Source organism: Cyrtonyx montezumae, unplaced genomic scaffold (assembly GCF_038088225.1).
Source record: "Cyrtonyx montezumae isolate F1298 unplaced genomic scaffold, pur_monq_1.0 scaffold_23, whole genome shotgun sequence".
Taxonomy (NCBI): domain Eukaryota; kingdom Metazoa; phylum Chordata; class Aves; order Galliformes; family Odontophoridae; genus Cyrtonyx; species Cyrtonyx montezumae.
Genome location: NW_027071970.1, coordinates 3,811,770 through 3,835,762, shown reverse-complemented (window position 1 = coordinate 3,835,762; position 23,993 = coordinate 3,811,770). Strand labels below are relative to the sequence as shown.

Sequence of the window (23,993 nt, the reverse complement as noted above, 5' to 3'; positions counted from 1 at the left end):
CCAAGAGACTAAACTTTCTGTCTTTTGAGAAGTGTTTGAAAACCTACATGAGATTCCATCCTGAACAATGCAGAAGAACACCACCAAAAGCTGCTGTGCTCCTAATGCTCTCTCCAATACCAACAGTAAAACCTTCACGTAGTGGAAGTAGTGGTAGTCTCACTACACTCTTGCAGCATCATCTGATAGCTTTGTAAAAAGCGTTTTCTTATAAGTGCAGACATGAAACATAAATACATAAGTTTTTTCTTCCAATGGCATCTCATACCTAGGATAAGCCGAACCTTTGTCTATTACCAGATACTTCTAAGGGGATTCAAACAGCAGACATCACTAGTAATACATAGAGTCCTCACAGCCTCTCTGTCCTCCAAGATGCCAAAGCTCTATCCTTTCATCTTCCTCCATGTCTGAATGCCACACATTCAGAACTGCATCCTAACTGAATTTCCCTCTAATTCCCTCTTCAGCTGGAGAAAGTAGCAAGGTTTGTCTTTGTGTCTGTACTGCTAGCATGAGTACCACGGGAGTACACACACACTACGTAGGGGGGGAGAACAGTGGCACGAGATGGAACAGCTCTATGAAGACAGGTGAGACAGGGGCTTCAGAGCAGAACTCCACCCACCTCCTCAACCTGTAACATACGAATGGGAGCGCCGTTAATCTCCAGGATACGGTCTGCAGGGTGGATGGCGTTCCGGACATCCGGGCTGATGTGCATCCTGTTCACTCTAAACGTGGGTATCACAGTGGTGAAGAAAATGTCAATTTAGACAAAATTATCAAAACGATTTGACTTCTAATGCTTCCCTTTCTATTACTATATAGTAAAACAATGCTGATTTCCACTACAGTAAACACTTAGGTCTGAGCTGCTTTGGGGAGGGCTCATTGATTGCAATGGAGTTAGCAGTTTTTGCCATTGAACAATTCTTAAACATTCTCATTCTACCGAGACAGACCTCAGCAATTAAAGCAGCCATCAGGACAGCAGTACTGCCAAAGTTTTACCAGCTCCCTCTGCACAGACATGAACTTTGCACACAGCCTTGTCATACTCACTCCTTCACTTGGACGCCAGTGGCATAGCTGGAGCAGCCACCCTCAACAGACACAGAGAAGCCCCTCTTGCCATCAGTAGCTGCTGGCATGGAGATGAGTGTCAGTGTATAAGGCAGCTGCTCACGCAGAGACTCAGTGGAATGTTTTTCTATCATCGGTGTCAGCACAATCTGGTTATGGCATTTTCCACTAGAAGAAGTGAAGAGAGTCATTGTGGCAGCGTCCTGTCCCTCACTGCCAAACTCACACTGAGTTACTTAAGTGGCCCTAAACAACGGTTTTGATGCTTGTTCCACTCCCTTCTCCACCCCCCACCCCCTAAAAGTAGCTTCCTGGTATTCCTTAGCATAACATTGAGCTGAAGCACATGGAGCCAGCTAAACGTGGCTCACACATAGAGCAAGGAGCAATGCAATTTCCCAGTGGAAAAGCACACAGCTCTGTCTTACCAGTAGAGAGTGGAGTGCTGCACCAGTGCGTAAGTGTCCCCATCTTCAATGATCACTTTGCAACTCATACAAGCAAAGCACTCAGGGTGATACTTGTATTCTCCAGCCACCTACAGACAGAAAAGGGAAGTGCTTAGTAAGAACAAAATCCGTCAGCATTTGCAGCTGCTGCTTTCTTCTCATTAATTTGTTCATTCAGATCTCAGAGCCAAGAGGCAACTTTTTACAGGAGAGTTGCATTAGCCCATTCTACCTTTCCGGAAACCCATCCCTGGCACTTTGTTTGCAAAACTTCTCTTAAACAAACATGTCAACATGCAAAGCAAAGCTCGTGTCCAGGAACCTCTGTTACATTTGGCAGCTGCTCAGCTATCAGAAATAGTTGGTAGTCTGCTGCGGGCTAGTAAACAAGGTATTAAACCTTCCTGTTCAGTTGCTGTTGGCATGATAACTAATGTTACGCCTGAATTAAGAAAGCTGAAAGGGCTTTTTTTTTTTGGCAGACAGGCAACGCACAAATTAAGATACTTTAGCAGACAGCTGACAGGGAGAAAAAAATAAAAATAAAAAACCAGCAGGCTAGGACAACAAAATACTTCTGAAGAATATTTTTCTTCATTGAGATTCTATTTTCGTTATGAAAACTTCCCTTAGTGACCATATTTTGCAAAGACTTCAAGAGGCAACGAGAAGCTGCTTCAGTACCACTTCAGGGTGACGTGCTTTTATTGAGGCTCCAGAAAAATAATGGTTATATTTCATTCTTGACAGTTTTAGAGGTTACACGTTTGCAACGCTGTGGCAAGCAGTGGCACCCCATATTGTGCAGACATAATTCAGTGCTTTAAACCAAACAAGACTAACACCAAGTCAGCACTGACCTGAAGCCCACTCACACTATAGTTCAGGTGTGAATCTTCCCCAAGAAGGTAACTGCTGCCTATCCTGAGCTGAGAGGTCTGACGTTGCACTGCAGTGGAAAACTAACTGCCCCATGGACACTTGTGCTCTGTGCTACAGACCCTGGCGTCCCATTACTCATCTGTCTATTTCTCATTCAGCATTTCAGCACCTTTTTCCTCTTAGTTCATCTGCTTCAGATCCTCACAACTCCCTCCTTTAAGTCACTCTTGTTGAAAATGAATGTTGATAAGCCTCATTGCAGATCTCTGACACAAAAGCTGAGTAGCAAGAGGACTATCGCTTTCAGTTCATTTGGTTGTTTGCACAGTGAGGACAACTCCCAACCAACCACAAGGAGTTGGAGGCAGGTGTGTCAGAGTGCTTACCATCACAGGTCCAGTCATCAGCAGAGAGCAGCCATGGCAAGACTCCCCAAACTTCCCCCAGTAATCTTTGTGGCAATACAGCTTCCCATCTTTCTCATAGTACCAGTTAGTGAGGGGATCCTGGCATTCAGAACACCTTGAATGAAACAAAGGAGCATGGTTCTATTAGCAGTGAGTCACAAAGCAATGGAAGACAACCCCTCCCTGCATGGAGGAAACAGACGCTCAGCAGCAGCTCACCTCAGGCTGTTCTAGTTACTGGTGCACTAAATCCCCCCGTTTGACAATGCATTTTCAACTCAGGATTAGTACCAACCCCCTGGTTTTGCAAGGAGAGATATTGATAGCGACCAATACAAAGGAAAAGGCAAGCTTCCAAAGTTTCAGACAAATTCCATGCACTTAGAACACATCGGTTGGTTTACACATTCTGCATTGTAGATATGACTCCCTTCTCTGAGCATAAATTGCCAGGCACACACAGCTCTGCTGTGTTTCTACGTAGTGTTTTTACAGCACCAAGCTTACCAGAGCACCTCCCTTCTCAGCTACGCTAGGAAACTGGGGTAGGATGCACTTCCCTATGGAATATAAAACCAGTTTTGCACCAAGCTTTGCAGAAAGCCCCTCTAATCCTCCACAGACAGCCCCCTCCCAAAAGCTCCCATTTCAAGAAACAACCATGATTCATCCTTTATTTGCCAAAAGCTAATGGACAAACAAAACCTCAAACAAGGAAAGAGATGCAGCAATCATTGCAGATATCATTTTAGCAAGTCACAAGCAGAACCCAGGCTTCCTAATAATCCTGCCTCAGCAGGACAAGTTGGGTAAAGGAATTCAACTTCTGCAGCACAGAGGTGTGACTTCATGGAGAGATAAGGCCACAGACAGGACTATGCTCCCTCTGCAGTTGCATCACTGAAGATTTTTCCATTAGCCCTGGGCAGCACGTTCTCAGACTTTACAAGGAAAAACAGTCTGGCACCGGCCATTTCTGAGCGCAGAACCCAGGTCAGTGACCACTGCCAGCTTCCAGGGAACACCTCAGTGTCTTGGCCAGCACAATGATTTCCCCAAAGGTTGGAGGAGTTTCTCCTCATGCCCCGACCACTGGCTCAGTTACTGCATTGGAGGGGAACCCCGAGGGAGGTGTGAGCGTGCCCTCCCTGGCAGCAGGGCTCTCTCTACAGCACCAAGTGCTCTGAGGGCAGCACGTGGCAGTGCAGGGACACATTTTACAAGCTTCCAGTCTAAGAAGAGAGGTGCTTCTGGCCGCACCTTTCACAGGCTTTCTAAAAGCTTATTTGTGCCAAAGACATTCCTCGTAAACTCCACCAACATGTAATGAGTGTACAGATATGAGACGCTGGTTGGGATCCAACGTGGATCCAACTCCAACCAGAGCTCTTTACTCCATCTCAAGAGACTGCCAAGGTACAAGATGCAGCTGTCTGTAAGTAGCCTATAGTTTTAGGGGAAAATACACCTCAGTCTTTAATGCCATACCCTGCCCTCAGGAAAGCAGCTCCTTCTGCTTTATACTGTCTGTTCTCCCAGCTGAGGAGCTCCTCCTCCCTCTGTGATGGGAAAGGACTCCAGCACCTGCACCAATCCCCCCAGCTGTCTGAGCGGGAAGCAGTAACTTCACCTTACAGCCAGGGCACTTGAGTTATTACAGCCTAAGCCTTGGGGCACTGCCAGGGCTACACCCTGCTCACGGTATGCAAGAGACCTAGAGGGCCCTGGGATGCATTCTGCCTTCAACCACTAGTCCTTGGCTTCTGCTTGCAGTAAATACCCCAAGCTGAATGATCAAGTAGGTGAGTGGGAGGGAGAAAGAACAAGTGGAGACTAACAGCAAAGATTTCTATCACGCTGTGGCAGGAACATCTGGCTTGGCATGGGTGAACTGGATCCTTCAGACTTATCCGACTTCTGTGTGCATGCCTGTACCAGTGCATGCTCCAAGAGTGATTACATCTTCAAACAGGGAGCTGTGACCAGACCTGCACCTGGGATGCAGTCAGCAACGCTGCAGACTGGGGACTGCTCTACCAGGACTTCAAGAACCATCTTCCTATTCAAGCTCTCCCCAAGCAGGTGGGAGATTTTATTTGCCTTTAAGCACAGTATCTCCTTGTACTTCATTACTACCTTCTCCAACTTCAACCACTTCTTTTTTTACTTAAGAAACTTGAAGTTTTGACAAAAACAACTCCAACCTTACAGCACCTCGAGTACTTTGCTTCCATCTGGAAAACAAGCACTGCTATTCAGTTTGCAAGAAACCCGTAGCAAAATCAAGGTGAGGGGGTGGAGCCAGCAAGCAGTCAGTTCTTTGCTATGCAGTTAAACAAATCTGGGCAGGACAAGTTTGCAGCTCAAGGCTCGGCACCCCACCCTCTGCAATGAGGCAACAGGAACAAAGCAACCAGCCCCAGAGAAGCCAGGTGCTGCTAATGGCTCTGACTGCCCGTGTCAGCCCTATCACTTAGGAGGGCTTTAGACTTGTCTGGTGTTGAGGACAGACAGCACACAGGTACAGTAATAAGAACTGTTTCAGTGCCTTTGTACCCAGATGACAAAGCCAGCACACGACTATTCCACGTGTCAGATCTCTATCACAGAAGGTACAAGCACTGAGTCTCCTTCCTCTCCTGCCTCACCGGAGCGCGCAGCATTACAGCACTGCCACTGCCAGTCCTCACGTAGGCTGAAAAAGAAATTCAGTTACTTCTAGAGGCATTGAACAAGTTCATCTTTCCCAGACACTACAACCAAAAGAAACAGCTTCTTACTTCTCTTTTAGATTACAAGCAGCTGATCTGTGATTTGCTTTTCTCTGGCATAGTAGCCAAGCACGGTAACCATGTTTCTTGGAGGACTGCTAGCAGCCATATTTGATGTGGCTCCTCTTGCAGCCCAGATACCATTTTCAGATCTGCAGGGCTCTTTTCTTATTATACAGTGAATCCTCAACTTCTCATCCTCGGTCACCAAGAATAAATCTGCCTCCCACAGTCATCCTCCAGGAGCCCCAGCAGCACTCAGAGCATTTAGCCCTGACACACTGTAATGCTGCAGCAAGAGTTCACAAATCGGTGCTTGATGGCTGCCTGGGTTTGTGGGGGGTGGAGGGAAGATCAAGTACCAGGTACCCAGCCTGGTTTTCAGCTAGATGAGATTCAATCCATGGGGCGTCTCTTTTACATCTAAATGAAAGGCAATACCCTCATGGAGCAAAGACTTCCCTGGCACTGAAGAGACGATCCCTTTGAGAAGGGCTCATTAATAACATCCACCCCCCACACACTGTCAGGCTGGATCAGTTACTGCTAGGCAGGCTCTGAAGGGCTGTGGGTCCGATTCTGCACGGAGAGGGGAAGAAGACAGGCTGAGGACAGGCAGCATAACCCAAAGGCTTCTCAGCCAGGCCCAGCTGATAGCGTGCACTGGCTTTAAAGGATGCTAGCCAAACAAGGAAAGATGTGACAAAACACAGCCTAAGTACATAATGTTTAAGCTCTGACTGTGCAAAGCTATTTCCACACCACTTAGTGGGTGTACCTACAGCTTAGCATGATGCTCTGTATGTAGTACAAATAATGGATGGCTGCTCACTTGCCTTATCAAAGTGTATGCTTTCTCAGAAAGTTGCTACTGAAGTTTAGCCACTGCACAGCAGTATTTACTCCTATCCTACTCTGTGCTAACAAAAAGCTCCCCACCTCCAAATCAGCACTCCAGTGTCTGTAGGAACAGAATGAATAACGTGCAAATCCAGGCAGAGGGGACAGGAGAGAGACAGTGGAGCTGCCAACCCCATTTATTCACCTTATCAGCGCATTAGCGGCAGTCACCATCCTGGCTGCACTCAGCCCCACTAACAGCTTTCACCATGGAGATGTAATGCAATCAAAACCTCACTTGTTTGACCAAGCCAAAAATGGTTGTTAATACAAACCAAACTATCACGGGACAAGAATCATTTCCACTTAAGTGAAGTGTGTGGCGAGTCCCTAGTTACCTGCAAGGTACTTTATTTCTTTCTCAAACAAGATTATGCATTGCCTCACTGCAGATTACATCACCTTCTTGAACTCCGCAGCAGCATGTGGCGCTCCCTCAGCCCGTTCTGTGCCCCAGTAAAGCAGTGCTGGAAGAGACACAAGTAGCAGCAGCCACAGTCACCTCATTCCTCTGGCAGTGGAGCAAAGCACAGGGGCACGGGCTAAAGCAGTGCGCACTGCTGCCCTGTAAGGCAGCCTGCCTGCCTGGGCTACACAGATACTGCTCTGCAATATAGGTGCCACTCCTCACACAGCCTTCAGCAGGGAGGCCGGTAAGCAGCACGTCCCGGAGCACCCTGGGTTGAGGCCAACTGTTCCCTGCACACCAGCCCAGACCTCACTCTTTGCACCTCACGCACTAACTGCTTAGGATAGCATTACAGGGGTGAAATGACAGCTCCAAGATCAACTGCTAATCCCGTGCAAGACTTACCGAAAGGGATCCTTGGGAGCGAAGTAAGCAGGGGCTGACAAGTAACTTCCCATCTTCAACAGTGGATAAACTGGCTCAGCCACAAACTTGTCCAACTGCCTCTGAACGGCTCTGTTCTGCCAACATGGCAGCAGCCAGTGCTCATTTAATCTTGCGCTGATTCAGATACCTCACCTCTCTTTCAAGCTGCCCAAGGAATGCCAGGTCTCTTGTCTGCTCATTCCTTCTCAGGTTTTTCCTGGCTCCCATGGCTGAAACCATCCTCTCCTGCACTCAGCAGCACCAGCACCCCTGGGGAGGATAGAATGACTGCTACCCAGGCTACTTAGACATACTTCTGCAATAGCTCTTCCCAGCTCTGCTGCTCGCTAACTATTGTCAAGTTTTCCCTTCTCTGGATCCACCCAAGGGTGGGAGGGGAGGAGGAGCCATTGCAGGAGGACAGCGTGTGGCTGCAGAGGCCGAATAAGCTCTACTTCTTTGCAAGGCATGGGTGGAGCTTTGATCCAAGGGGGCTGCGTTAGAAGTGCTGAAGGAGGGAAGCTTTTGCCGAGTCATTAACCTGAAACCGCGGTGCCACGTTCTGATGGACAGATCGAGGAAGGCTGAGTCTGAGGAGCACAGCCAGCCACGTCCCTTCAGATTCATGTTTACTACATACTTTCCTAAATCCCACACGGTGAGCTGGGATATGCTGTCTTCACAGTACCTTCAGTCTGTCTGGTTATCCTCTTGCAGAAAGTAACTTCCCAGGGTGCTTCATCCAAGCAAAAGAAACTTCCCCTCCAATACTTTTAACATGGAGGTTATTCAATCACTTAAACTAATGTGCACCTCCTGGAAGGAAGCTGAGAGGTATAAATCAGCACAGGCGGGACTCTGCTGCTTGCTGCACATGTAGTTACATCACTTCACTTGCTCTGAAGCCAAGCATGATCTCTAGTGGCCAAATCAGCTAAAACTGTTAGCAAGAAACTGCGATGCAACAAACGTATGCTGCTGCCCTGAGCCCTCCCATTTCTGTACAGTCAGCAAAGCCTGGCATGCCTGAACGCAGCCTGAAAATCATGCTGTGTTCCAGAGGCAACAGTACTCAGATGTGCTTTTACTGGAGATGCTCATCCCTGTTGGCATGTTGTCCAAGGGATGCTTGGGGCTGAGACGAGGCAGCCTTGGCTGCTGACAGCTGCTGCTTGCTACTGAAGTATGCAGAAAGCCAGGCAGCTTGTTTCCCCCCCCCTTTTTTTTTTTCTTAAACGAACAGCCATCTTTATTAAATATACGTATGTATGTGTAATTTTCTCTCCTTCCCCTCATTCAGTGCAGTTTCTAAGCCTGGCTGTAAAAGCACAGCAAAGCTCAGTGCTGCAGAGCCCAGTGTGGCTGTCAGCTCCAGCACGGATCTAATTCCTTCTGACATTTCACACAGCTCTACTGGAAGCAGCAACACGGTGAGTCTGTGTCTAGGAATGCGCTCTGGTCTCCCACATTCTCTATACGTTGCGTGCTGTAAATGGACCAGTGCTCTCAGCCCAGCACTCCCCTGGCTATCACACATACCTCCGTGCATCGCAGGGCCCCTCCCCGCCCCAGTATCACCTACAGACAAAGGCTTTTTCCCCACAGAGCTGCAAGGACGGGCTGAACTCCCTCCAAGGGGGATTCCACGTGACCTCATAAATCCCAACTTTACAGACAAACCTTTGAAGTTTTGATCCACAGATGTGATAAGCAGCCAGCTAGTCTGTGAATGAAGCCAGCAGATAAAGCCCAACTTCAAAGTAATAAAAACCACCCAGACAGCTAAGAAACTGGGATGAGATTTGTCTGAGACCTCCTTAAAGCCAGCGGACACATAGTCCAAAGGTCTGTTTTAAACAGGAAACCTCTTATCAAAATGATTTTACTTCAGCAGTGAGTCCCAGCAGCAGTCAGTAACTTACCTTTTCCTACACAGAATTCTCCTGTTACTTCTTGCTTTTGTCTGTATGACCTATTTGAGAATGCAACAGCCCTGATAACAGGGCTCTGGAAAAGGTGTTAATCTATTCATTCATTCTAGATCTGAATTCCTGCCAGAATGACTGCACTTCAAAAATGCTGATAAACAGGAGGGGGGGACCTTTTCTGCGTAATCCCACCGATACCATCTCTAAACACCAATATGCACCAAAGCCAATTTATTTTTAAACTATCTGAGGTCAAATATCTGTATTTCTCTCTTGCATTTGCTGACACAGTATCTCCACTGCAGAACAGAGCCTGCCTTCCTTCCCAAGCTGTGGAACTGCACAGTGATTTCAGCCAGAGATACAAGCCCAAACATTACAGCTGGCAAACGAAGGGGACACGTGAAAAGCTCCAACAATGACTCAACGTGCAAATTGAGCTGCAAAACGTCACGGATTTTACAGCTTTATCCCCAGAAAAAATGAACTGTAGCTGTCGCTATATTCAAGTGATTAAAACCTTTCAGCAGAAAGAGGCTGCATATCTAGACACCTCGTTTACTACTGCTCACCACGGTTCACTCTGCCCAATGGCACATCTACAGACAGATGCAGTGCTCAGCCTATCTGCCAGCACTAAGATACACAGATTTACCCTGGCACAGACAGGCACTTCAGTATGTGTGTGGGATAGGTGTAAGCTGGGGAAAAGGCATCACCTGATGCCTGAAGAAGCTGCAGCAGGTCTTTGTTACAGCATGGGTACAGTTTGGAGGCATTCCAAGTTCTTCAATACAATCCTAACACCTCATTGTATTTCCGAGGCACTTACACCTAACCTATGCTACACTGGTGTTGAAAGACAGAGTCAAGCTCCTGACATCAGGTACTGAAACAAATACTGCATGGTACACACACACTGCTGAGTGAAAGCTCTTGCACACAGCTCCTCAGTAAACCAACACGAACAGTGAAGTGAAGCTTATCTTTCTTACTGCACCTCACCTCTAAACAGAAGCTTCAGAACTTCAGACAATAATGCCTTTCAGTATCCAGCATCACAGTAGGATGGAGAGAGCCTGCATACCACAGGTACCTAACCTGCAGACCTACTGAATGTGTTCAGGCTGAGAAGCAAACCAAGGAAACTGAGCCTCCTTGAAACAGACTGTGCATCATTTCAGAAGCAGCAACTTCTGATGTGTAAATGATGACAGCATGACTGGCACACAGCACTTGCTTCCTAACTTGCTGCTTTGTGCAGAATGAACTGAACTCTTCAGGGGAAGGATTCCATCTCACTCATGAGGAAAGCCTGGCACATACTGGTCTGCGTGAGTAATTGTAATTACACTGATATTACCTTCTCTGATAACAGTGTCCTAAAGGACAAGCTGCACCAGTTAACTGAAAAGCTCAGACTGGAACTTCCAGCTCCCCCAGCTACAAAGGATTGTCATGCACACCTCCAGTAGTTGTTAAGATTTGCCTGAGGAATGTGACCACTTGCACCTGCAGTGTTTCTCAGCTCCTCTGCATTTTAAAATTCCTGAATAGTTGTGGCAATCTGTGTGCAAACAGGCACTTAGCAACTATTTCTCCCTACATCTGATAGCAAGCTGCTCTATTTCAAAGCTGATGGAGACATCATTAAAGAGGCATTTCCAGGGGCTGGAGGGGAGCTGTCACCTCTGAGGCCCTAATAGCTTCATGCAGTTCCCAGAAACTAGGGAAGACCAGGAAGATTCTTCTTTTCCTGCTCCTGTGACATTTCACCTGCATTTTAACTGCTCTCAAATTCACCTGGTGCGTGTGCAAAACCTGACTGCATTCACAGTTGAAGGAAGATTTAAAGTAGCAAATACCACCTCATTTCAATTGCACCCTGAACATACCTGTGCTTGCATCTTTATCTGCCCATATCTGTACATTTCAACTTCACATCCTGTCACTGCACATCTATTTGTCCAGTTGTCTGCGGGGAGGAAGCAGCTCTTGGAAAACGAAGGCTCATGCCAAACAATTTGAGCCAAGAGAGGTGAACTGAAGTCTATACACAGCCTATGAGGAAGAGCTAGATCCACAGCTTCTTCAGTCCAGCTAAGACTGACAGGAGACATAACTGCTGCTTGCAAACAGGAAAAGGTTACTTGAAGAACAGAAGGGGGAAAAAAAAGCTTGCTTTCCACATCCCTTGTGAACATAACTGGAAGAAATGGACTCAAATCACAGCTAGATTTCTGAAGACAGACAATTTGTAACATGAAGGACAGCTGAGACGCAGCCTGAAGACGGGTACGCTGCGGTGATGGCACACTGCCTGGTGACCCCTGTTAGCTGCCCAGCTTCACAATCATTCCTAAGCTGTATGTATTAATTGCTTCAAACACAACTTTAGTAGATAACCTAAGAACCACAGGAAAAAATCTGGAAAATACCCTCAGAAGGCATCTAGTTTATCCTTCAACCCCCATAAGATGCTCAATTAGCTACACATAAGCAATTCCTCATGCAAGATTGCCACTTTAACCTTCCTGCAACCCCAAACATAAAAAGAATTAAGGTGATTCACTAAGTTTTGCTGGGCAAAAATATTCCTAACACATATAAAATATACTATTCAGTGTAGGAAAAAAAAAAAATCACATCTCTGTGAGAAAATCAAATCGCTAGAATTAGCAAAGGAACAGTGGGGCTCTTTCTCCTCCGTAGCATGGGACTCAGGCAGCCCTCAGTGCACAGAATGGTGAATCCAGTTCTGTTCTCTGAGCAGAGGACAATTGTCATGCTGCAGACCAACAGGGGGGACAGCAGCGAGGCATCCCGGGAGGAATCTCCTTTCAACACTGTTCCACCTCTGAGAAACAGGCAGAAAGGTAATTTGTTTCCAGTTCACTTCAGAATACCCATAGGAGACAGAGCCAGTTCTTCTGCGCCCTGCCAGAACTGCTCTGCTTTGTGAAGTTCCCGTTCAGAGAGAACAGCCTGCTGCAGCTCACAGCACTTTGCAGCAGCTTCCAGCTCCAGGAACAGTTAACAGGAAGGTTGTTTTCTTTAAAAAAAAAAAAAAAGCAAGCACTTGAATAAAAAACCAATCTGTCATATGAATTAACTTTAAATAATACATCAGTTTATACTGTGATGTAAACAAATTTTATTAGTTTAGACTTCTTGTTACCATTATATTAACAAGTGTAAGCTGTTCCTTAAAGATATCCAGGCTGCATTTAATTGTAGCCACTATATTGTACTGGAAAGTCAATTTGCTACTTAAAATTGGTTGAATGTAAGTATGTAACTCCTGATCAGCATGAAAAGATTTAACGTATGCTCGGATATCAAGCTTGCACTTTTAAAATCAACTGTTAATGTTGTTATAAGTTCATAAGTTCATAAGGTTGGAAAGGACCTATAAGATCATCTAGTCCAACCATCCTCCTATCACTATCTCTACCCAACTACTAAATCAAATCCTTTAGCACCTCATCTAAACGCTTCTTGAACAGCGCTAGGGATGGTGCCTCACCCACCTCCCTAGGCAGGCCATCCCAGTGCCTGACCACTCTTTCAGAAAAGAAATGCTTCCTCAGGTCTAATCTAAGTCTTCCCCGGCATAACTTGTGGCCATTCCCTCTCGTCCTGTCATTACTTATCAGGGAGAAGAGGCCCACCCCCTCCTCACCACAACCCCCCTTCGGGAAGTGGTAGAGTGCAATAAGGTCTCCTCTGAGCCTCCTCTTCTCCAGACTAAACCATCCCAGCTCCCTCAGCCGCTCCTCATAAGACTTGTGCTCCAGACCCCTCCCCAGTTTTGTTGCCCTTCTCTGAACACGCTCCAGGGCCTCAATGTCCTTCTTGTAGTGAAGGGCCCAAATCTGAACACAGTACTCGAGGTGCGGCCGTACCAGAGCTGAGTACAGGGGGATGATCACCTCCCTGCTCCTGCTGGCTACACTATTTCTAATACAGGCCAGGATGCTGTTGGCCTTCTTGGCCACCTGGGCACACTGCCGGCTCGTGTTGAGCCGAGCATCAACCAACACCCCCAGGTCCTTTTCCTCTCTACATTCTTCAAGCCATTCTGCCCCAAGCCTATAGCATTGCATGGGGTTATTGTGGCCAAAGTGCAGGACCCGGCACTTGGTCTTACTGAACCTCATCCCATTGAGCTCAGCCCAGCTGTTCAGCCTATCCAAATCCCTCTGAAGGGCCTCCCTACCCTCAGGCAGTTTGACACATCCTCCCAACTTTGTGTCATCTGCAAACTTACTGAGGGTACGCTCAATTCCCTCGTCTAGGTCATCAATAAAGATATTAAACAAGATGGGCCCCAAAACTGACCCTTGGGGGACACCACTCGTAACAGGACGCCAGCTGGACTTAACTCCATTAACTACTACCCTCTGGGCACGGCCCTCCAGCCAGTTCTCCACCCAGAGAAGAGTGAACCTGTCCACACCACGGGCTGCCAGTTTCCTTAGGAGAATACTGTGGGAGACCGTGTCAAAGGCCTTGCTGAAGTCCAGGTAGACTACATCAACAGCCTTTCCCTCATCTACCTGTCTGGTCACCCAGTCACAGAAGGAGATGAGGTTGGACAAGCACGACCTGCCCCTGGTGAACCCGTGCTGGCTGGGTCTGATCCCTTTATTGCCATGCACGTGTCGTGTGATTTCCCTCAAGATCATCTGTTCCATAACTTTCCCTGATACCGAGGTCAGGCTGACAGGCCTGTAGTTCCCCAGGTCTTCCTTACGGCCTTTCTTATAGATGTGAGTCACATCGGCAAGCCTCCAATCTTGTGGGACCTCTCCAGATAACCAGGAATGCTGATAGATGGCAGAAAGTGGCTCGGCAATCACCTCTGCTAGCTCCCTCAGCACCCTTGGGTGGATCCCATCTGGCCCCATGGACTTGTGGCAGTTCAGATTGAGGAGTAGATCTCTGACCATCTCTGCTTGGATCACAGGGGGTGCATTATGCACCCTGTCCTGGACTTCCAGGTCAGGGCAAGTACCGTGTGGACAACTGTTCTGTCTATTAAAGACAGATGTGAAGAAGGCATTGAGAACCTTAGCCTTTTCCTTATCATCTGTGGTTATATTGCCTGCCTTGTTGAGTAAAGGAGGGAAATTTTCCTTAGTTTTTCTCCTGCTGTTAATATATTTGTAAAAGGGTTTCCTGTTCTCCTTTACAGCAGTAGCCAGTCTAATTTCAAGCTGGGCTTTAGCATTTCTGATTTTCTGCCTGCAGATCTTGGCCAGTTCTCTGTAGTCACCCCAAGTAGCCTGTCCCATCTTCCAGAGGACATAGACTCTCTTTTTCTCTCGGAGTCTCAACAAAAGATCCCGGTTCATCCACACTGGTCTTTTCCTCCTCCGGCTTGACTTACAGGACTCCGGGACTGCCTGCTCCTGTGCCTTTAAGATTCCCATCTTGAGGAGCATCCAGGCTTCCTGGACCCCTTTGCCCCTCAGGAGCAAGTCCCAAGGGACCCTTGCAACAAGTGTCCTGAACAGGTCAAAGTCTGCCCTCTGGAAGTCCAAGGTAATAGTTTTGCTAGTCACCCTCTTGATGTCACCCAGAATAGCAAACTCCACCATTTCATGGTCACTCTGGCCAAGACAATCTCCAACCTTCACATCCCCTACTAGTCCTTCCCTGTTAGTGAAAAGTAGGTCAAGCAAGGCATCTCCCCTGGTAGGCTCTTGCACCAGCTGTGTCAGGAAGCAATCATCCACACATTCTAGAAATCTCAAGGACTGCTTCCTCTGCGCAGTATTGTATTTCCAGCATATATCAGGGAAGTTGAAGTCCCCCATGAGAACGAGTGCTGGCCATCGTGCAACATCTACGAGTTGTTTATAGAACACCTCGTCTATTTCTTCATCCTGACTAGGTGGTCTATAACAGACCCCCACCATGATGTCACTCCTAAAGACTATCCCCCTGATCCTTATCCATAGACACTCTACTTTGTCATTTCCAACCACTAGCTCTTCAACATCAAAACACTCTCTGATACAGAGAGCTATGCCACCACCTTTTCTTCCCTGTCTATCCCTTCTGAAGAGCTTGTAGCCATCAATCCCAGTATTCCAGTCATGGGAGAGGTCCCACCATGTTTCTGTAATAGCCACAAGGTCATAGTTAGCCTGCCTCACAATGGCTTCAAGCTCTTCTTGTTTATTGCCCATGCTGCGTGCATTGGTATAGATGCACTTCAGCTGAGATATCTACCTCGCCCCTTTCTCCAGCACAGCCTCCTTAGGCTCTTTACTGGTGAGCCCTGTTTTATCCCCTTCCCCCGTCACAGCTAGTTTAAAGCTCTCTCAATGAGTCCAGCTAGCTCCTGTGCTAGGATTCGTTTCCCCCTTTGGGATAGGTGCGTCCCATCAACAGATAACAGGCCAGGAGCCGAGTAAACTGTCCCATGGTCAAAAAACCCAAAGTGTCTATCTCTACACCAACCTCTCAGCCAGTTATTCATCACCTGTGTTTTCCTAGCCCATTCTGTGTCCTTCACCGCCCCAGAAAGTATGGAAGCAAACACCACTTGTGCTCCCACCCCTTGAACTAATCGCCCTAATCCCCTGAAATCTCTTTTCATAGTTCACAGACTTCCCTGAGATATTTCATTGCAGTCTGCCTGAACTACGAGTAATGGGTAGTAGTCGGTGGGGCGTATCAAGTCCGGGAGTCTTCTAGTAATGCCCCTGATCCGAGCCCCAGGGAGACAGCACACCTCCCTGTGGTTTGGGTCTGGTCTGCAAATGGGGCCCTCAGTTCCCTTGAGAAGGGAGCCACCCACTACGATCACCTTCCTTTCTTTCTTAGTAGCAGCAGTCTCAATGCACGGAGGTGACTGCCTTGCCATTGGTGACCTCCTGCGGGAATCTTCCTGCACTTCACCCCTTATCACCTCTTCAACTTCCAATGCTGCAAATCTATTGCTTAGGGGTATCTGGGGACATTGGGGAGGCAGAGGGGGAGATTGCCCATGGTACCGAGCAGCGACTCTGCCAGCCCTCCCTATCCCTCAGATATCCCCCTTCTGCCCTACGGGGACAGGTCAGGGAGTCCACCACCAACTGTGGGGGATCTCCCTGGTGCCTTTCTCTCTGGCACTCTAGGGAGTTACTCCACCAGTCAATCTCCCGCTCACAGTCCCTGATGGCCCTCAGTCTCTCAACCTCCTCCTTCAATTCAACCACCATGTTAAGCAGATCTTCCACCTGCTCACACCTTGCACAGGAGAACTGCTTAGCACCCTCATCTAGTAGTAGCAGGCTCTGGCACTCCTTGCAACCAGAGACCTGTGTAGCCACACTTCTAGGCAGACCTTCTGTCTGGGTCACCACAGCCTTCTTAAGGCAAGCCCTCTGTCTTGTAGAGACCATGGCACAAAAAAAATAAAAACAAAGAAATGAAAAAAATTGTAAGTAAATAAATAAATAATAGTTTATAATATATATATAGATATGAATTGTAATGTGATACTTCGCTGCCCTCCCTGAGCCCTTCAGGGATATACCCCTTCAGCCCTATTCAGCTGAGGGGTGTGGGCGAGGGCGCTGAAACCCTGGCAACGCCTATGCCTCGTTAACGCCTACCTCGTTAACGCTTCGTTAACCTCTCACGAGAACAGCCGCTGGGACTCGCTGCTCTCACTCAGCTCCCGAGAGACTGGAACCTCCCGAAAACCCGCCCTGTACCTCAGTCAGCCACTGCAGCTCCGGCTGTGCCGACTCCAAAGCAGTTGATCACGAGGACTGAGCGGTACTTCCGGGTTCTGATCGTTTTAAATCCCCCGCCGTTGCCCTGGCAACGCCTACGCCACGTCAGCCTCTCGCGAGAGAGAGCTGCCGGGGTCTGCCGGGACTCGCTGCTCTCACTCGGTTCCCGGGAGACTGGAACCTCCCGAAAACCCATCCTGTACCTCAATCAGCCACTGCAGCTCCGGCTGTGCCGACTTCAAAGCAGTTGATCACGAGGACTGACCTTAGTTTTAAAAGATTAAGTTACCTTAGTTTTAAAAGTTTAAAAGTAAAATAGTTAATGCTAACTCATAAAGCCATCAGTATTTTCCTCTGGGTCAAGCTGCATTGCATATCAATACAAATCTGGTGTACTCAGCAAAATAGAAATACTGGTCCAAGCTGAATTAACAGTTCATTGTCATCCTCACCTTCAGTCCCTTGGTTCTTTAGGCTAACTAATGAAGTCTGGATCAATTTGGATATATTCCTGTTATTTTCCTTTCCTATTCCAGAATCAGGACTCCATTCTGTAAACTCCTGATGATCTTCAGCTTTTTTGGTTTGGGGTACAAACTAAATAGTCTGTATTTAAATCTGAAACTGTAAAATCATTAGCAATCCATCACCTTTGGTAAACTTGAGTATTTTGAAGATATGCTTTGAATATTTTTTTCTCTAATGTGGAGGGTTTGGCTTTTGTTTGAGATTCCTGCAGCAAGCCTGTGTTGCTTGGCTACTTAAATTAGATTCATTTTATAGACCATAATAATATACATCCTCTGTTATTTCAGCTCGGAAGGAACTTAACCTCAGCTGTCTTCCTTCCTAAAAAGTTCTTAAGCACTCTGCTACAGCAGGGACTCCTACCACCATTCTCAATAACTTCCTTCGTCTGAATCCAAAAGCATTTTCCATTTGAATGTATCCAGCAGACTGGAACTGAATCCACAGTTTTCAAATAACCAAACCTATATTTTCAGAAATACCGTGCCCATAACAAATCTGTAGGATGGGTCTTCTGATCCCATCCAACTCAAATTCAATCAGAATCTACTCAGAATGGTTTGAACTGGAAGGGGACCTTTAAAGGCCATGCAGTCCAACCCCCTGCAGTGCACAGGGACACCCACAGCTCCATCAGTGCTCACAGCCCCACCTCCTGACCATGGGTGTGTGCAGGGACCCAGCACCACCACCTCTCCAGGCAAGCTGTGCCAGTGCCTCACTGCTTTCATTGTAAACAACTTCCTTATATCCAACCTAAATTCCCCCCCTTTTTCTCATTTCTCCTTGTTCCACCACAACAGATCCTGCTAAAGAGTCTGTCCCCTTCTTTCTTACAGACCTCCTTTAGATACTGAAGTGCTGCTCTCAGCTCTTCCCGGAGCCTCCTCCTCTCCAGGCTGCACAGCCCCAGCTCTCAGCCTATCCTTGCAGGGAGGTGCTCCATCCCTTGAAGCATTTTCGTGGCCGTCCTCCGGACACAGTCCAGCAGGTCTGTGTCTCTCCTGCACTGAGGACTCCACATCTGGAGGCAGTGCTCCGGGTGAGGTCTCACAGCATAGAGCAGAAGGGCAGATCCCCTCCCTGCCCTGCTGGCTGTGTTGCTTTGGATGCAGCCCAGGATCTGGTTGGCTTTCCAGTCTCCAAGGGCACAGTGCTGGCTCATGTCCAGCTGCCAGCCACCAGTATCCCCATGTCCTCTTTTGGCAGGGCTGTGCTCCATCTTTACATCCTCTGGTTTGTACTGATAGCAGGGCTGCCATAATCCAGGCTCAAGACTTGGATTTGTTGAACCTTATAAGGTTCACCTGAGTGCACTCCTCAACCTGTCTGTGTCTCTCTGGATGGCATCCTGTCCCTCAGGTGTGTAAACATGCAATATTCCTATAAAAAGAGTGAATTGTTTTTAATATTGTATTTATCTGTAGGAAAAAAACACAATAAAACATCAGAAAACAACAGATGTCAAAACACCAGTATTAATACTTCATGCATATAAAGCAGCATCTTCTATTTTATAATATGGACAAAATGGGCTGGAAGCTAAAAGAACAGCATGGTCTGGGTGGTAAAAGTGATCCAGATCTAGGAAACACACAGCATGCCACCCCTATATTTCCTTATCTAAGTGGAGAGTTTGAATTCTTGTGCAGTATATGTTCCCAATCCAGGGAAGCCACGTATCAATTAAAAAAAAACCAAACACCTTTGAAACGGATGCTAACTCAACAGATTTCAGAGGCAAAGAAAAGCACACTCAGAGTTAATTCACAACAGATATTGTGTCAGAAACATCTAAAAGAAGATTCCTCACCCAGCTCTAACCCAACATGCTCAAGCCTAAGGATCAGCGAGCCAAAGAACAATGTAAAATATTCAAGATATATGAATAGGGATTTGCTTGTCCCTCCAAGCCACACCAGAGAAAACACTGGTTTCAGAGACAAAGCTTCTGCACATGCAGCCTGAGGAAGGAGGGAAGTGACAAAAAACTTAAACCCTCAGAGACATGCATGTACGTCAGCTACCGCCAGTGCCAAGCATGATCAGCAGCCTCGCCTGACCAAGCTAACGAGCTTAACAGAGCTAACGAGAGTGGATCAATGCCAATCAGCATTAGAGAAATTATGTGCCAGGCCAGAGACGCAGCTAATCCATGGGAAGACTGTAAAAAACACTCCACAAGAGCTGCCGGAACTCACAGCTACCAGCTGCCAACGGCTCCTGCCATTAGAGGCTTTTTCAAGTTTGGCTTTGGGACATCAAGCACAAGACTGCTGCCCAGCATGGCTTGGGGATAACAGAAGAGAAAGGAGAACAGAGAGCAAACTTAAAATCTGTTTGCATGAGCAGTGCTAGCCTGGACCGAGGGAAAAAGGAAGGGCAGCTTCCTTTGCTACAGGTTCCAATTGTTCACTCAGCACGGCCTCTGAGCTGGGCAGAGCTGGCCAAGAGCAACGAGTGTAGGAGAAGAGCATCAGCAAATTACTGCACATCTCAGGAAGAGCTGTTATCTTCATCTCTATGGAAAACCAAAAGCTTAAAAAAAACCCTTAAAAACAAAGGCTTTCTTTTTACAGTATAAACTAGAATATAAAATTCTCTGTTAAGGTGCCATTAAGGGCAGGGTTTGCCTCCAGCTCAGCTGTTATTCACCTCAACAAGAAGCACCCAGGCATTTACAAATCAGCTCTCGCACCAGAAACACTAGGAGAGAAGGCACAGAAGAAAGATGTACAAATTGGAGCTTGGCTAAATGGGAGAACATAGGGAAGCTCAACAACAGGACATCACCTTGATAGAGGGAAGAGAAAAACAGGGTTCAGAGAAGTTGACACAACACAGCTGAACACCAATACTCAGACCAACAGGAACCAGAAAGACTGGGATTTGCAGCCGTACAGAGCAGTAGCTGAGACTAACAAGGTATTCTAACTAACATTTTCCAAGTCAATAGAGCTTGCATTGCTTTGGCAGACTGATATACTTCACTTCTTTAAGAAGTACTCCAACAGCCTGTGGGGTAAATAACTCCCAAGGATGGTACTCCACAAAGAGACAGTATAGGGGATGGTATATTTTAAGTAGTTCTATATAAGCAGTATACAAATGATACAAAAGAGAGGATGGCTCACCTTTAGGATGACAAAGCCCGCAGGGGACTCCACGTGGGAGGGATCTCCAAGAAGAGATCCTTCCCTGGTGGTGGTCAGCCCTTAAATGGGGTTTGGGAGAGGTGCAGCCAGGCTCCACCCCTTCCACTCACACATGTATATCACCTTCAGCTGTGCCCCCATGGCTGACTCGGTACTCACCTCAGGTGACCAATCAGTGGTTCAGGCCGTGATTCAACAGTTCCCATACACAGCCATAATATAACAACAAAGTCTTTTTAAAATAATAAATTAAACACAACGGGACAGATGCCTGTCTTGGCACAGCAAGCACTCATCCAAAGCCACACTTTGGCTTCCTTTACCCTCTATTTGCTTTAACAGGGTCCAAAGCATTCATTTCTCCAGATTCAAAACATAGTCATTCCTACCCAGAAGCCAGCAGAAGCTCCTACTCCTCTCAAAAACATAAGCCCCTTCATAAATTTGATTCTGGAGTATGAAAACTGGACTGAATACTTGTGAAAAACCAACTGGAGGCAACTGCTCCTGCTGCCAGGAAGCCTAGCATGTCAGAGAGCCCTTTCTGTCCTTGCTGACAAGGATGTCTGACATTATCAGAAAGATTTCTGGCAAGTCTGCATAGCTTGGCAGTCTGAAAAGGGGAGAAAGCAAAAGGCAAGAGCCCCCTCTGCCAAAGCAGCAGCTTTCCCAACAGCCAGATATCGCTCTTGCACCTACCACATATGGATACAGCAACAGGAGCCCACGCTGCCTCAGCAGTACCTCGGAATGCAGCTGCAGACCAACACACAGCCCGTGGCTTCTGCTACCACCAGCAAATCACAGCCTCCATTTATACTTTATCTGTACTCCATATGTGCGTGCGTCAGCACGGCAGCACCTTGCCAGGCAGCACCAGACTGCAGCCAGAACTGAAGGTCAGTTCCAAAGGGCTGCTGGGGGTACTGAAGCACGGCCGTGAGCAGCAGTGCTCTGCAGGTCAGGCACGGAGCTGACAGCAGGGTACGGCCTCACGACCACCTCCTGTCTGCATCCACCATCCTCCGAGCCAGCAGGAAGCCACGAGCAGTGGAGCAGGCTATAAAGCTGCACCTACCGGAAACAGGAAACGTGCCAAGCTTCGTTAACGGTCCTGTAGAGGCGCTGACCAGCAGCAATGAGGTCCCCACAGCCCAGGCACCTCCAGACTTCTTCACCTGCATACAGGAATAAGGTGACATCAACAACCATTTTACATCAAAGTAAACAAGGACTGCTGCATCCCTGATAAAGATCAGCCCTGAATTACGCCAGGTTCCCAAATTGAACTCTAACATCCTAAAGCCACATTTTTTCCCTCCAGGCCTGACCTCGCCGTGTGCTCCTCCACATCCTGCAGAAGAAAACGTTACTGTTCACAGGAGATGGCACAGTTAGAGCTGCACCGCTCCTCACTGCGGAGTGACAATTCCTGCAGACCACGTTACCATTCCCCTCACGCCACTGACTCAGCATGCAACATTTGTGCACTTTCGGGTAATTAATCGGATTTCCCAGAACAGGAAGAAAGACAAACCTTATTCAGCAGAGAACAACTCGACTAGCAGGAAGGAATTACACGCTCAAAAGGATATTCCTGCAGAGACCGCACTGCAGCCAGGCTTAGGACCAGGAGCAGCTGCCACTGCCCCTTCAGAGAATACTGACAACAGTCAGAAAGTCATAAAGCCCCAGAGACAGCCAGGACGCACACGAGCAGGGAGAAAAAAAAACCAGTACAAAGACTCCAGCGCTAATTCGGCACAGAGAAACGCTCTCTGAGTGCCAAGCAGATGTTTGGGCGCATTGAGCGAGAGCCGGGGATGCGGTGCTGATGCGCGAGGGAAGAACCGCGCTCAGAGGAGAACCACTAACCGCACGCTCCCAGTGCCTACAGGGCGTTGAACCTCGGCGGCCGCCCCTTCTTCCCGGGGCTTCTCTCTGCAGCTTCACCCTAAAACGGCTCTCGCACGGCCCGCGCTGCGCTGCAGCAGCCCCCGCGGACACCTCCCCGAGGAAACCTCCGCCGCTCCGCCCGCGCCGCCGCGGCCCCGCTGCAGGCCCCGAGCACCGGAGCGGCGCCCCCTCCCCGCTGCGCGCCCCCGCGGCTCTCACCTGGCGGCCCCGCCATGGCCCCGGGCTCCGCTGACGTCACCGCCGCGCCGCACCTGGATCGGGAGCGCGCCTCCTCGGCCTCGCGCCGCCGCTCCTCCCCCCCCCCTCGCCAACCTCTCTCTCGGCGCCGTGCCACGCCCCGAGGGAAAAGCCCCGCCCCCTTCCTCGCCGCGGGCCAATCGGCGCTCCGCCTCCCTCACGGCTACAGGCCAATCGCCGCGCTCCGTCGGAACCAGCGAGCCCGCCCCTTCCGCGGTGGGAACCAATCCCCGGCCCCACTCTCCACGCGCAGTGGCGGGAGCGGAGGGTCCGCCGGCGCCGTCCCACACGTGTCCCGGCCCCGGAGCGCCGCGGTGACGGAGGCGTCAAGTGCAAAGAAACGGCAGCAGCTCACTCCCATCCATGTAAAACCATTTTTTTTTTTCTCTTTAATTCTAAATCACTTTCACAACAGTGAAAATCCGTGGACAGGAACGCTAACGCACCACCGAGCCGACAGCGGCCTGAATACAACGGGGAGCGGCACGAACTGCGGCACAGAGGTAAGGACACGGCCGGAAACGATCCGTGCCCGGCGCTGCCCCGGGAGCCCGCGGCCACCATCACAACACTGCACACACGGTTCGTCCAGCAGGGAGCCCTGCCCCGCAGCTTCAGCGCTACGCACACAGTTAACAAGCTTAACTATGGGAAGGAAGCTGGATCTGGATTTGCTCTGTCAGTTTGTAGGTCTGTGCTGGGGGAATGTCACAACAGTTCTCTGGCATTGTGACTGTCGGTGATCTGAATCAAAATGAACTAAAAAACAATGAAAGGAAAAAGAAAATGCAGTTGCCTTGTCGGAGAGATAGCAAAATCGTTCATCTTGTCAGGAAATCCATCATCTCTGCTCTTCTGAAGGAGTCTGTACAGATAGATCAGAAATACTCTTTAAGCTGTGTGTCCAACACGATCCCACGCGGGCTACAGAGTGCTCACCTTCAGAAACACTTTCTCCCTGGCACAGTGATGGTTGTGCTCTCCTCCAGCACTTCAGAGTAATGTCTTTGGTAGATCTTGACAAGACTGTGGCATTGCAGCCATTCTGTGCTGCAGCTGAACACAGCTACATACAGCTGCTCTTCCAAACGTCCCCTGCTGTGGCACGTGCAGGATCTCATTTTTCCTCTTATATGATTTTACAGTATGCCAAATTTAAGCT

General features: G+C 48.4%; 1 protein-coding gene across 2 annotated transcripts in view; it reads right to left on the bottom strand.

Annotated features, from left to right (window-relative positions):
* The window catches only part of LIMK2 (LIM domain kinase 2), a 33,550-nt gene extending 10,701 nt beyond the window's left edge, over positions 1 to 22,849 (bottom strand). The window contains exons 1-6 of one of the 2 annotated variants that reach the window (XM_065738898.1): positions 22,793 to 22,849; positions 21,756 to 21,855; positions 2,804 to 2,939; positions 1,515 to 1,624; positions 1,066 to 1,254; positions 629 to 734 (exon numbers count right to left, since the gene is read on the bottom strand). In XM_065738898.1, the coding sequence (XP_065594970.1) occupies positions 629 to 734; positions 1,066 to 1,254; positions 1,515 to 1,624; positions 2,804 to 2,939; positions 21,756 to 21,855; positions 22,793 to 22,808 (657 nt within the window). In that variant the 5' untranslated portion in view covers positions 22,809 to 22,849. Of the gene's footprint in view, positions 1 to 628; positions 735 to 1,065; positions 1,255 to 1,514; positions 1,625 to 2,803; positions 2,940 to 7,309; positions 7,665 to 21,755; positions 21,856 to 22,792 lie in introns of those variants that run through there. The other variant, XM_065738899.1, reaches the window with a different exon arrangement.
* Positions 22,850 to 23,993: the final 1,144 nt, after the last annotated feature.